At 36.3% G+C, this 12,679-nt stretch overlaps 2 protein-coding genes across 3 annotated transcripts; both read right to left on the bottom strand.

Annotated features, from left to right (window-relative positions):
• Positions 1–337: 337 nt before the first annotated feature.
• On the bottom strand, positions 338–2,547 carry LOC112172846 (magnesium-dependent phosphatase 1). Its single transcript, XM_024310341.2, has 4 exons — positions 2,390–2,547; positions 1,705–1,876; positions 1,439–1,555; positions 338–791 (listed from the first exon to the last, which is right to left on the bottom strand). The coding sequence occupies exons 1-4, from the start codon at positions 2,497–2,499 to the stop codon at positions 609–611; spliced, it is 582 nt and encodes a 193-aa protein (XP_024166109.1). The 5' UTR covers positions 2,500–2,547; the 3' UTR covers positions 338–608.
• Positions 2,548–3,148: 601 nt separating this feature from the next.
• Positions 3,149–11,166, bottom strand: LOC112169160 (probable ubiquitin-like-specific protease 2B). 2 transcript variants are annotated; one of them, XM_024306144.2, is made up of 14 exons: positions 10,931–11,166; positions 10,783–10,835; positions 10,541–10,634; positions 10,395–10,444; positions 9,402–9,477; positions 8,633–8,741; positions 7,670–7,801; positions 7,099–7,299; positions 6,941–6,996; positions 6,727–6,820; positions 5,945–6,035; positions 5,553–5,672; positions 4,916–5,293; positions 3,149–4,034 (listed from the first exon to the last, which is right to left on the bottom strand). In XM_024306144.2, exons 1-14 carry the CDS (start codon positions 11,121–11,123, stop codon positions 3,471–3,473), a joined length of 2,211 nt encoding a protein of 736 aa, XP_024161912.1. In that variant the 5' UTR covers positions 11,124–11,166; the 3' UTR covers positions 3,149–3,470. The 2 variants fall into 2 exon arrangements, with proteins under 2 accessions (XP_024161912.1, XP_024161911.1); XM_024306143.2 differs by having other exon boundaries at positions 10,753–10,835.
• Between the last annotated feature and the right edge of the window lie 1,513 nt (positions 11,167–12,679).

Below are 12,679 nucleotides of genomic sequence, written 5' to 3' on the forward strand. Positions count from 1 at the left end.
CCATCTCATCGGACCATTTTCCGTCCATCTGGAGAAAGAACCCTAGTTCCATAGCCCTGGATTAAATATGAGGTGACATTTTCACCTCTATGCTTTGTTTAGATTGTGCTCCGGAACTTCTACATTAGCTTATATCTTCATGTTACAGACTTCAATGTGTATCTCTAGATTCTTTAACCCATTTCATGAACTATTTCACCGATTTCCATCCTCCTTAAACTGATCCTGCAACCTGGACTTGTTTATTACACAACAAACATTTGTATACGTTGTTCAACAAACAAATACCTAAAAGACTCAGATATACTGCTTTAGGATGACGTCAAATTTCTCCTGGTTGAAAAATAAAGTATGGTTTATAAAACAATCACAAGTTCACAACTCTACCAATTTTATGAAAAAAAAAAAATCCATTCCACTTCATGTGGTCATGTGGAGCATATGCAACAGGATAACCAGAGAGGTCCAAGAACAATTGTTGGTATTTTTTGATACAACAAATCAGTAGCCACAACAAGGGTGCAGTTGTACAGAATGACCCTTAACAATACAAGGAACCATTTCATAAGTTCCAAGTAGTTGATATATAATCCACATCTACAGCGGACTCATTTATCTTCACTCTCATTCTTCTTTGATGAATTTGAATTTTGGGAGAACTTTGTGCGCCATTTCTGCTTGTTCTTTTCAGATATGTTCACATTTTCAGAGTATTTTGTAAGACCTTGCCTCAACGCTCCAATATGTACTCCTTCGTTTACCAAAATGCTCGTTACACCCATCTTTGAAACCTGTAAATACCAAAACATGATAACAGTTATTTGATATACAGGTGAAAGATTGCACTCTATATTAAACATCGGTATAAATTCTATACGATTGCAATACAGGTTTTGTACGGATATAAAGTTTTACAACTCTTATTGACAGTCTTTCTCACATATTTTATAGACAACCAACAGTGAGTACTGATAAAGTGAAGCAGAAGTATGATGGATACAGGGAGGTAATATTTCCACACCACTTAAGTGCCTGGACAAATTTGATCTCCATTATTCTGTGAACTGCACTTTTTCAGCTTCCCTACGTGGGCTAAAGTGACATTAAACCTATATGCATCCACTTAGTGTATGGAACCAATGCCATAGCTTTAACACTTCAATGTCACTTTAGCCCATACCTGTATATTCCATTAAAATTTTTATTTTAAACAAGTTGCCAGAAAATATTTAAGGCTCCACAAGTTTCCAAAATTTATGGATATAATAAGTATTTGATTCATATCATTTCAGATGCTAAAAGAAAAGAAAGAAAAAAGACGGTGATACTGATATTAAATAAGAACAACAGCAAGAACAATTACAATATAAGAGTTGGTGAGAACCATCCTTTTGGTGGTGCCAAAGTGCCAACCAAAAGAATGTAAGGATAAACTTACCGCTTGGATGTTCCTGTTCTCATCATCAAAGAACAGCATTGAATTAAAGGGGACCCCAGTCCTTGACTGAATTTTCCGGAAATGATCGGTCTTGTGTGTCCAACTTGAAAAGATCTCCTGCACAATCAGATAATTAAGAGAGAGAAAAAACAAAGCCTCTTATAAGAATCACCAGCTCATTTTCGGAAAATGCATACAAAATTTATAGAAGATATTGTTCAGAGGAGGGAGGAAGGAAGAAAAAGAATGGCGGTCTACCATCTCACCTTAGCTACAAACATTGACTTGATGCTCAATTTGTCAAGAAATGTCTCTGCTATATCTGCAGTTGGTGACCTGGAAGCAATGGCAAGATCGATCCCTTTTTCCTTCAATGCATACAGTATGCCTCTTCCATCGTGATACAATGATGGCATGTCACGTTTGGAGCGACATTCGCTGGAAAAACACAGATTAAGTTGAGTCTCAGCCTAAATCATCGAACACAACATGGTACATTTTACTGCACTATCATGTCAACTCAACTATGTGCCCAAATCAAAGAATTGTTGTCCCTTTGTTGGTGTTCACAAGTCACGACATAACCTCCGGAATCCAAAAATCTCACCTCTTGTTGCTGTAAGTTTCCCCAAATGTTCAACCTAGGATCCAACCATAGATATGTGCAACTAACTAAACCCACAAGTCAAATTTAGCTTGGGTATCAATACATACATGAACAAAATACAACTAGCGGGATTAATTCCCACACTTGTATACAATGACTTTGTATAAGTAAGAGATTACATTTATGGTTCAGTTCCAGTGGTGCAATCCTAAATCTTTGTTTCAACCCAGAGAAGAGGGAAATTCAATTCAATCATATCTGGGTTATTTATTTATATATATATAAATGAAATGAAATGAAACAAGGCAAAATAGAATTAAGTTTGGGAAAAAAGGATCATGTACCAATAGAAAGGCCAAAGAGTGTAATCAAGATCGAAGACAACCAATCTGGGAAGCACTTGGAACATTCCCAGTAACTCTAAAGCCTCTGCCTTCACCTTCTCGTCCCCCATTTCGCTCTTTCTCGGGATTACTTTATCTCGTCTCCTCTCCTTCACCCAAGCCACCATCATATATATATATTCCAAGGGTACAACCGTCTTATTTGATAAATATTGGACTTCCTTATTTATTTATTTATTTTTCAATAAACTTCTTAAAAATTTTTTAAAAAAAAGGTGAAAAAAAAGAAAAACTAAATTACAGCCGAATACGTTCTTGTAAAAAAGATAAAAAAAAAAAAATGTTGGATAAAAATTAAAATACATTAGAAAATACACAAATCGTACCGTTTAAATTAGATATGCGGGAGGTCTAAGAGATTCGAACCGGTTTACCAAATAGCAGATTCTTGAATACATGTAAAAATTATGTGATTGGCCCAAAAATTAAATGTATTGTAGAAGACCCTGTATGCATTGTAACTGAACCTTATCATGATTACATCACGTTAGAATATCAGCCACCATTCTGGTAACCATATGTAATTGGAGACATTGTCTTTGACAAGAATATCAGCCACCATATTTCTTTCTCTAGGAACGTGTTGGACATGAAAGCAAGTGAAATACTGCAGAATCTATCTGCAATTAATCAAGATGGTTCCCAAAAGGTGATGATCAATGTCATATTGCTTGAGAAGATTCAGGACGAAGCCATGCGTAGAGTGCAGAGCGAACTATTCTTTCGCCTTTTACTATCTATTTTGTGAAGCCATGAGCCCATGAATGTCACTCATGGCTTGTGAAAATTTACAAGATGTTAATTGAGAATGCCATGAATGTCACTCATGGCTTATAAAGGAACATATCGAAAAACAGAACCCTTAATACAAGGGGCCCTCTCTATCTATATACATATATAACAAAATCCCACACGTAGTTCATATAATAACAAAACCTCCCACATTTATATACATGGAAATAATACTTATAATGTTTCCTTGCGCAGCACTTATTCTTAAACACAAGTAACCGCATGACGATCACAAATGCAACGCTCTCATGAGGCTTCTTGTATGCCTTCTTCGACCTACAGGATGTGTGAGCCTTGGTCTTTTTGGAGTCTGCCGCTCATCTGAGTCGGATGCTTGATCCTCACTACTCGATAGCATATTAATCTCTTTATGATTATTGTTTCCAGTAGAGTCTGCTTGTTGATGGAAGAATTGTTGGTTTGCTCGAGAGGATGAGATACATATAACCTCAGTGCCATGCATGTCACTTTCCTCTTCAGAATCCTGCACAACACAAGCAGTGAGATCCCCACTTGAAGACGATTCAGATTTCTCTGTTTTCCTTGGACAGTTAAACGCCTCAGCTTCCACAAGTGAGTCATCTTCATCTATCCCTACCACTGAAAAAATCTCTGATCCACTACCAGATGTATCAGAAATTGAGTTCACATCAGCATTATCTCCAATGTTCTTTGAGAACCCATGGTTCTGAGATGTATCCCTGGGTGGTATATCAGAAGGTAATGCAGTGTCTTTCGGACAAGCTTCAATGTCGACCGGCGAATCAGTCATTTCCTCAGCATCTCCAACTTCCTGTTTTCAAGCAGGATATATTACATATGTATCAGTTTTGAACAAGTCTAAAACCAAAGTGTGAACTAACAACACAGTTCTCCGACTACAATAGAGAAATGAGGATGGGATATAATCTAATATTCTAGGAATTACTAGTATGCATGCTGATTGCTGACATTACCCTTCTATAAAGACTACTGTGAAGGAATCAAGAAGCCTTGATCCCACTTTGCAAGTATTTTAGACGTAGTATGCTGGAAATCAGTAAGCAGGTTTCACACACAGGTCTCCCCGTACAGTTTAGTTTTAGACATAATAGGAATGTAAAAAGCGGATACATATTTTTCCTGATAAATAGGTGAATCCTTAAAGATCCTTGACTGGGTGTTGGGAACTTTTACATTACACAGAAAGCATCGAGTAAAAGGTAGATGCTCCAGCAAATTTGGACACTAGCAAAAGTCTCCCATTATCAATCATGGGATGTACCTAGGCTCCATAACAAACATTGGGGAGGTTACTTCTGTACCAAAATAGTGATATCATTTTCTTTTTTATCCTGTTGGAAAAGAATCACATACGTGCCACTAAAGCTTTCCCCAAGAATGTCAAATTTCTTTGACACCGTTGGTGAGCTCCCTGGTTAAGTGCATGGGTATATTGAATGATTTGACCAAGGTGCAGAAGTGGAAATGGAATGTGACATGGTCAAAATTGTATAGTTATAATTTTGAGTATCGCACATTTCTAATGCCAGCCAACAATAAATTTCAGTCAAAAAAAGGCCCTTTAGACATTTGGTACTAGCAACTCAGTAGTAGCAACCATTGCTTCAGACACGCACAATGCCAAAAACCAAAGGAAATTCTAGAGCCGATGGTAGGAAAACAAGGGATTACCTGTATTGGTGACATAAAACTCGTCATATTATTGGCAATCAACGGCAGATAATTCTTATCAGCAACACGTCCCCTTTCTCTAGAGCAGCATACATGACTAGGAGAAGAATAAGCTCCTGGTGATGTAATTCTGATCCCATGTGCTTCAGAACTATAACAATTCCCATGAATTTTTTGTGTTGAATTGGACATTTTGTAAAAATGCTTTATGCCAGGTTCTTCATTGTCTGTATTTTTGAGTACTTGAGGGGATTCATCTAAATTAATACAATCAGCTATAAGAGTTTCCCGAGATTGATCGAGGATATCGTATAGCAACTTCTTAATCTGATGGCGTTTAAGAGAAGCCTCAGCTGGAGGGAACCACTTTTTCTTTAGCTGAAATTAGACAATAGAGAAAAGTCGAACATATGAACAAAAAAGGATGACAGAACACGAGGTGCAAGGGAAAGTTTGGCATAGAACTAAAGAAACTTTAAGAAAATGCCTGTAAGGATAACTGAATAGGAGGCTGAAAAGAGATAGATGATAGAACTGACAGAGAGGTTAGTGTGTCGTCCCTACAGGTCTTGGATGCAGAACACATAGCATATAGATTCTAAGTATGGGGTATGATGAAAGGAGGAGGATCACTTACAAAGTTGGAGAGCTCTGTGATCTTAAAAGGGCTAAAGTTAACAGGAGCTTCTGCCAGAAAACGCTCCACATAATGAAGCAAAAAGAGTCCACAATCAGATAAATTTTCCTGCTGTGGTAGCTGTTATCAGTAAGAAAAAAAGGAGCAAAAGTTAACAAAACGAAAATGGTTTAGATAAAATGGTACAATATTTTCCATTAGCAAAACTTTATTTATAAAAGGAAAAATGGTACAAAGAAAAAAAAAAAACAACAACTAAGCCTAACTGCATAACAGCCAATAGATTACCTGCATAGTAGCATCCAATCACGATAAACCATAAAAAGGAAAAATTTATTCAATAATTTTGTCAAGTATTTATATAAAAACGCAAGGTCACCAAGGTGTATTACCTCCAGTTCAAGAAATCTCAATTGTAAAAATCTCAAAGAATCACCTTCTGCTGTGTCACCATGCCTCTCTTTCCACTCTTCACATAGGTATCTGTCATCTCATTATAATATTAAAGATTAGGCCAAAATATACACAATTGCAAAACTAGGAGATAGAAACAAACTTAAATATAATTACTGCAATAAAATCTTTTAATCAAACAAATAGACTTAGATTTTAAACCAGAAATTCATTGACTAGGTGAACCAGGCTACGAGTGTGTATTGGCGTTGGAGAATGAAATTACCAGTTCATGGAATCACCCTAGGAGTAAAACTTCTAAATACTGTAAAGCATTCAGATTTAACCTTCTTAAACCAGAGAGTATACATATACTGTAGAAATTAAATATATTTAATTTTTTCATTAGTAATACATAACATTGAAATATTGTCATCGACTTTTCAAAGTGAGCAACTATGGCTTCTTCCCAGAATTTCAATATGAGAAAGTGGAGCACACTGAGATACAATAATAACTGACAGTTAAATGATGATGCACATTTGACATGTAATGTTTTTGTCACTTATCTTTTTCAGGATGAAAGTTTCTCTTTTCCCTCATTTAATAATTGTAAACGGATTCAGAACACTAATAGATATGCAAACCAGTGAAATACAAGCGCAAATTCAAAGCGCCTTCTGTTAAAGAAATGCAGAAGACTGAATATACTTTTGGAAGAATGTATGATGCAAGTATTGGCCCATAAGGAGACTGATCATGAACTCAGATATCAAGCTACCTTTGAACAAGATTTTTCAGGTCTCTGTGGCTTCCTTTAATTGAATCCATATGCAAGATGCATGGCACCCTGGGTAAGCTTTCAATTCCCTCGCCTGCAAGATAAATTGCAGGAGTATAAGAAAAAAAATACGATAGCAAAAAAAAAAAAAAAAATTAAATGGCGATAACCACAGTACATATAGCACTGATAACTAAATCATAAAATGTCTTGCCTTCACAATTAGCCACTTCACCGGGATGACAAATGACAATCAAACTCCAGTGGAGCCTATTAACAAGTTGCAGTGAAGTTCATATTAAAAGGGTGGTATCAAAGGATTATCCTCCAGTGCTACAGGCAGAAAGAAAATGATGCAAGACAAGTTATCACCTGTGGTTTACAGGAATGAAGATGTAATCCTTTTCAAACAGATTCACTTTCCTAGTCCATTTCCGAACACGCTGAAAAGCTGCCTTGCGTTCACAGGAACTTGATGGGTCTTTCTCCAGATCAGCAAGTTTCCGAAAGAAGAAACTATTGAAGAAGTGAAACCTATGTTTTTCCTCAGGTTGAATGTTGCTTTTCAAGTATCTGCCAATAAGTGAAAATCAGAATTCCTAAATCATTCAATGTTGCTTGTCTTTTGATTGTGTATGTGGATTACTCCTTTTTCTTCAAGTTCAATAATAATCTGAGTAGTTTTTGTGAAAATAAAAACCAGATGCCTACCATAAAAGTTGATTCCTTTGCTGTGAACTGTACTATATGAAATGCATCTTGATGCGGTAAAATATAAGGGACAGCAAAAACCAACACCCAAGTCATATGCATGAAGAAACGAAAATTTTGAAGGTCAATAATGTAGAGACCTACATGAATATGTATGGGAGCCAGAAAAGAAATGAATTTCTAATGCTTGAAATACATGCAATATATTTCAAAGGAGCCATGCCAAACTTACAGAATATAGAAGTCAATTATGGTGTCATTAATGAATGTCTCTGGCTCAAGAAGTTCAAGATCTCTCTTACTTATAGTAACTGCATCAGGATCCCCTTTTGGATAGATAACATCTTCAAAAGGCTTATCAGAACTGCAATGAACAATCTAAATCAATACAGATAAAAAGGATGCAAAAATGAGTGAGAATGAGTAATATAAAAGACAATAAACTTAGAATTAAAATAATAAGTCAAAATTCCAAGGGTTGAAATATGTTGAAAGAAACATATTAAACAAAAGACAAACACACATTATGGTGCTACTTGAAAAGCCATAAACTGAGTGCAATGGAGCACCATGAGATGTTAGACCGTATTATCATCGTTATGCAAAGAAAAGCAAACTTGTGATGCTAGGATTTTACAAAGTACCATGTTTTTGATGTCTTACACACAGTAGTATGTAGTGATACAACAAGATCTTTGTGTCTAAGTATAAGATAACACGATAGCAATTAATATTTTTCCCCAATAAGATTGTGTCCAGGTCAAGTTCAACTCTCTAGTGAACAAACAAGGCCAACATACATAGAAAGGTTACTGTTAGGCAAAACCCAAATATTAACAAATAACTAGATAAAAATGAATCAAGCACACTAGATAAAAATGAACCGAGCACACACACTTCATAATCAATTCGAAGCCCTACATGAGAGCTATGGTTTAGGCATATAAAGCAGCACTTGAGGAAATAGCAACAGACATGAAACAGGCATATGAACTAGCTATAATTGGGAGGCGGGGTGACTTACATACTTTGAATGCAGAACTACTTCATTTTGAATTAAAAACTATAATAATAAATGGACCCCCACCACCTTATGTCAGTTGTGAATTACAAAACACTAACAGATGAACAATTGAACAAACACAGTGAGTGAAAAAAAATAAAAAGTACACATCAAGCATGTTAAATCACTCACTCAAAATTAAAGTTCCATGTATCACCGTATCTGCTATCTAATGATTTATTTTCTTCCTGTCTTTTGGACCAATGAGGGTCATAAACTGCACACCTCAACTGTTTCAAACCTGCATGCGATAGTAGGACAGTAAATTTTTTGAAAAAATATAAAGCAATTTTTTGGGAAAGAGAGAGAGAGAGAGAGGGGTCCTATCAGACAGTAAGATTTTCTTGAGAGTACATTGATAAGTGGGTCAATGACCCAAAACAATACAAAGCAAGTTGATGCAAGACAAGAAATAATGAACAAAAGCATGAGAAAAACCCAAGAAAAAAATTACACACACACAAGTTTGAACTTTAATTTCACATTGTAAATATCACAAAGCAAAGCACAATTCTCATATTCTTATTTTGGCACTATTGTATTGTATTGCAATCTAAAATAAATGTTGGGCATTGGATCATTGCACTTTTGTATTGAAATTGGACCTATGTACAGCAAGAAAACTATTAATTTTATATGCAAAGGTAGAGTACAATTGGTAAAAATATGCTCTCATTATAAAACTGGATATACACCATTCTTGAAAAATAATTTCTCAACATTACGTTTACACCACACAAAGTTGAGGATCAAAAACATTATTTACTCAATTGAGGACTGCAACCCACATTTAACATTTTATAGAAACAGAGTTTTAAGGTAAAAAAAAAAAAAAAAAGTGATTCAATATAATATCAAAGAGAAGATAGCTCCATCAACGGCAATCCAAGTATGGGCCAACCTGATTTTTTGTTTCTCTTTCCAGCTCTTCTAGAATTCTTTGATTCAAGACGAAGATTACTTAAAGCAGTTTCAACCTACAGCAAGCAAGTTATCATATTGATTATATAAAAGTGACCAGGAAATGCAGGTCTGTGGTCACCTTCAACCCCATTCTGACTCAACCTTAAAGATATCATAAATTTGACAAAACAGGCTATCTAGTAGACAGGGCTTTGAGGTATGAGACGGCTTGCCACCTTGTGGTTGAACATATCTTACAGGACAGAGTCACCTACTTGAAGGAGGCTGCTGACTAAGCAGCTCTTACCCATATTTATGTAACCCCACATACCCCAAATGGAATGACCCCAGTTAAATTTAAGCTTGGTAATGTTTTCATACCATTAAAAAGAGAAGACAAAAACTTGAGCCTAAGAATGAGTCTAAACTGTGAACATGTGTAGTAACATCAAGAAGATAATGACATAGTGAGGCTAAATCCAAAAGGAAACTCCTAGATTAAACACAGTTGTCTCTCCAAGAAAAGCAGGCAGCTTTGCATCTTTCAAGGTCAGCTGGTCAAGGAACTCTTGCAAAAAAAAAAAAGAGTATCCCACCTCAGGACCTCTCCATGAAGCCAAGTTGTGGTTAGGGAACATGCAGAAGACCCTTAATAAATCTACATAGTACCAAAATGTGTAACGAAGACATAGAAGATTACACCCAGATCCAGGCCCTAGTGTTTCCAGGAAAAAAGATATATATTGGGTGCTCCACAGGGCTCAAACTTGGAGAATGGCGAAGATACTCCACTTTCTTACTAAAAGACCTTCGGAAGCTTTCATAAAAGCCTTAATCTTTTTGTACTTCCACTGTCTATTACTATGTCTCATCTTTTAGTTCCTCTAATTTGTATGTTTCTTTCCTTAGCGAAACTTCAAAAAGGATTCAAACGTGCTCATGATTTAGAGGGTACATGAAAACAAACAAAAGGAGTGGAAGGACTGCTCACATTGTCATATCCGCAAGAACCTGGCTCTGATGCTTGTTCTTCTAACGTAGCTGAATTTTGAAACACATTGGGTCAGACAATTTTTCACAAATATGTTTGATTGCATGGCAGAAAAAGAAAACAAACAAAACAAAAATAAAAGAGACCTTCATTCTTTGAAGGACTGGATATCAAAGTTGTCGAAGAGCACATGATGTGAATCCTTTCCTCATCATCTGGAATTTTATGTACTTGCTTAGTCTGCGGCGATTTAGACAAAGTATGATGCAGCAATTTAGACAAAGTATATCAAACAAGTAAGTGATATCAAACTGTTATAAGGTAAAATTGAGTCTTAAGGAAAAGCCACAGAAAATACTTGATGATTTGAAGAGCCCAAAGCATCGACCTCTATTGTGACATTGCTAATTTCCTTGAGTGGAGTCTTTGCTCCTTTAGAAACTGCACACGAGTAACAAACAACATAGTCACAGCTTTGAATTTCAGACTGGATCAATCAATCAAGTAGAAATTAGAAAAGGGAAAGAGAGAATTACAGCATTGGAGAAACGTGTACTTGGTAATGGGGCTCTTGTTCTTCTTCTTCTTCTTGTTCTTGTTGGAAGGAATGGAAGCCCTGGGCTTTCGAAATTTGGCATTCGATTTGGCGGACTCAACCTCGACGACGTCGTCTTCGTCGAAGTCGAACACCGAGAACCGCTTGCTTGGAGACTCGAACCGCTGAGTCATGATCGATCAAGGAAGACGAAGACGAAGCAGCGACTGTAGTCCACCAAGTGTACCACACAAGTTTTTTTCTTTTTTCAAACGGAATATAAATTACGAATTAGGGGTCCCACACAATCGGCCAATTTTTTTTCTCTTTCTTTCTTTCCTTTCTCATTTAACAACTTTATCTTTCGAATTTTAATATTGGACTTAAAAAATTCGAGAAAGATCACTATGAATTTCGTTATAGTCTTATAGTTGCCCACCCCACTATAAGTACGTGCTATTAATGACACAGTTAACTCTTGTAAATTAGGATTTTAAAAAATTTATAGGTATTCAATTAGAATTTTTAAGACTCTTTAAATTCTTGTTATATTTAATTAAGATTTTATAATATCTACTTTTTGTTTTGACATGAAATTTTTTGCTCTACTAGGGTTTTGCCTGGCTTGGTGGATCGATGAGGTTGTTAGAGCAGGGACTGGAGGCGACGTCGGCTTGGTGGAACTTAAGTCAGGAGGTTACAAGCTTGCTCGCAGTCTCAGGGTTACGGTGTTACCAACGTCATCGGCGTTGTGCAATGGTGTAGTTCCGAGCAAGGTGGCAGGGGCGTTGTGATCTTTGTTGGGCACTTTCGTGGCTTGTCGCAGGTGGAAGAGACCACGTTGTGGGTCTAGGTGCCCAGAGCATTTTCTTTTGGGTTTGGGTGTGGCTCCAGCTTCTGCATTCTATATTGGCTCGTCTATGGAAGCATTAAGCTCAAGGTCCTCAAGGTACCCGCTTTTGCCTTCTTCTATTTTGAGCTTTTTTTTAGAGTGATTGATAGACATTGGTGTTGCTTTAAGATGTATTAAGGACACAGATTTCATATGATGTTGTCGATGGTAATCCTAGTTCTGTTTTGTTGGTGTAAAGATCAGTGTCTAAACTTCCTCTAGTTGGCCTCATCAGGTCTGGGAAGTGGGGTTTCTTTGGGACTCTGGAAGTGGTAGATCTGATTGTTTAATGGGAGGAAATAGGTATTTCTTGTTCTTTGTTGTTTTTGATCTGCATTGCTATTTTATCCATCATTAATAGAGTTGTTATCAGATGTCTGTTGACAGTTGGGTTATTTTAATGGTCTTTGATATCTCATGATGCAAAGTATAGTGCATTTCTTGTTGTCTTGTTTGATTTTGGTATTTCATGATTGGAGCAGATGTGTAGTTCGTTCATAATTTTGGTTTTTATGGTTTGTGGTGTAGGATTAATTGATTGGAGCAGAGATTGGTTAGTTCTCCCCTCCCTGGCTTTACTTTTGTTTCGTATTAAGTTACTCATGATGGCTACCAGTTGTTTGTATTTTAATTGCTCCAAATTGTAGTGTTTATTAAAGATTTGAAATCAGCAATTCATGATCTTAGTGGTGTAATTGAAGGTTTTGAGAAGAAGAATAAGAAAGCAGCTTCGTATCAGTCCAAGAGAGCATCAACTGGTTAGTGACTTATTGTCACGCCTCTGATTTTTAACACAAATAAAAATCGATATATAATCCTATAATTACATATGCTTGATCGTTCAACTATCAATACCAA

The sequence above is a fragment of the Rosa chinensis genome, chromosome 6, assembly GCF_002994745.2.
Source record: "Rosa chinensis cultivar Old Blush chromosome 6, RchiOBHm-V2, whole genome shotgun sequence".
In the NCBI taxonomy this organism is placed as follows: Eukaryota; Viridiplantae; Streptophyta; class Magnoliopsida; order Rosales; family Rosaceae; genus Rosa; species Rosa chinensis.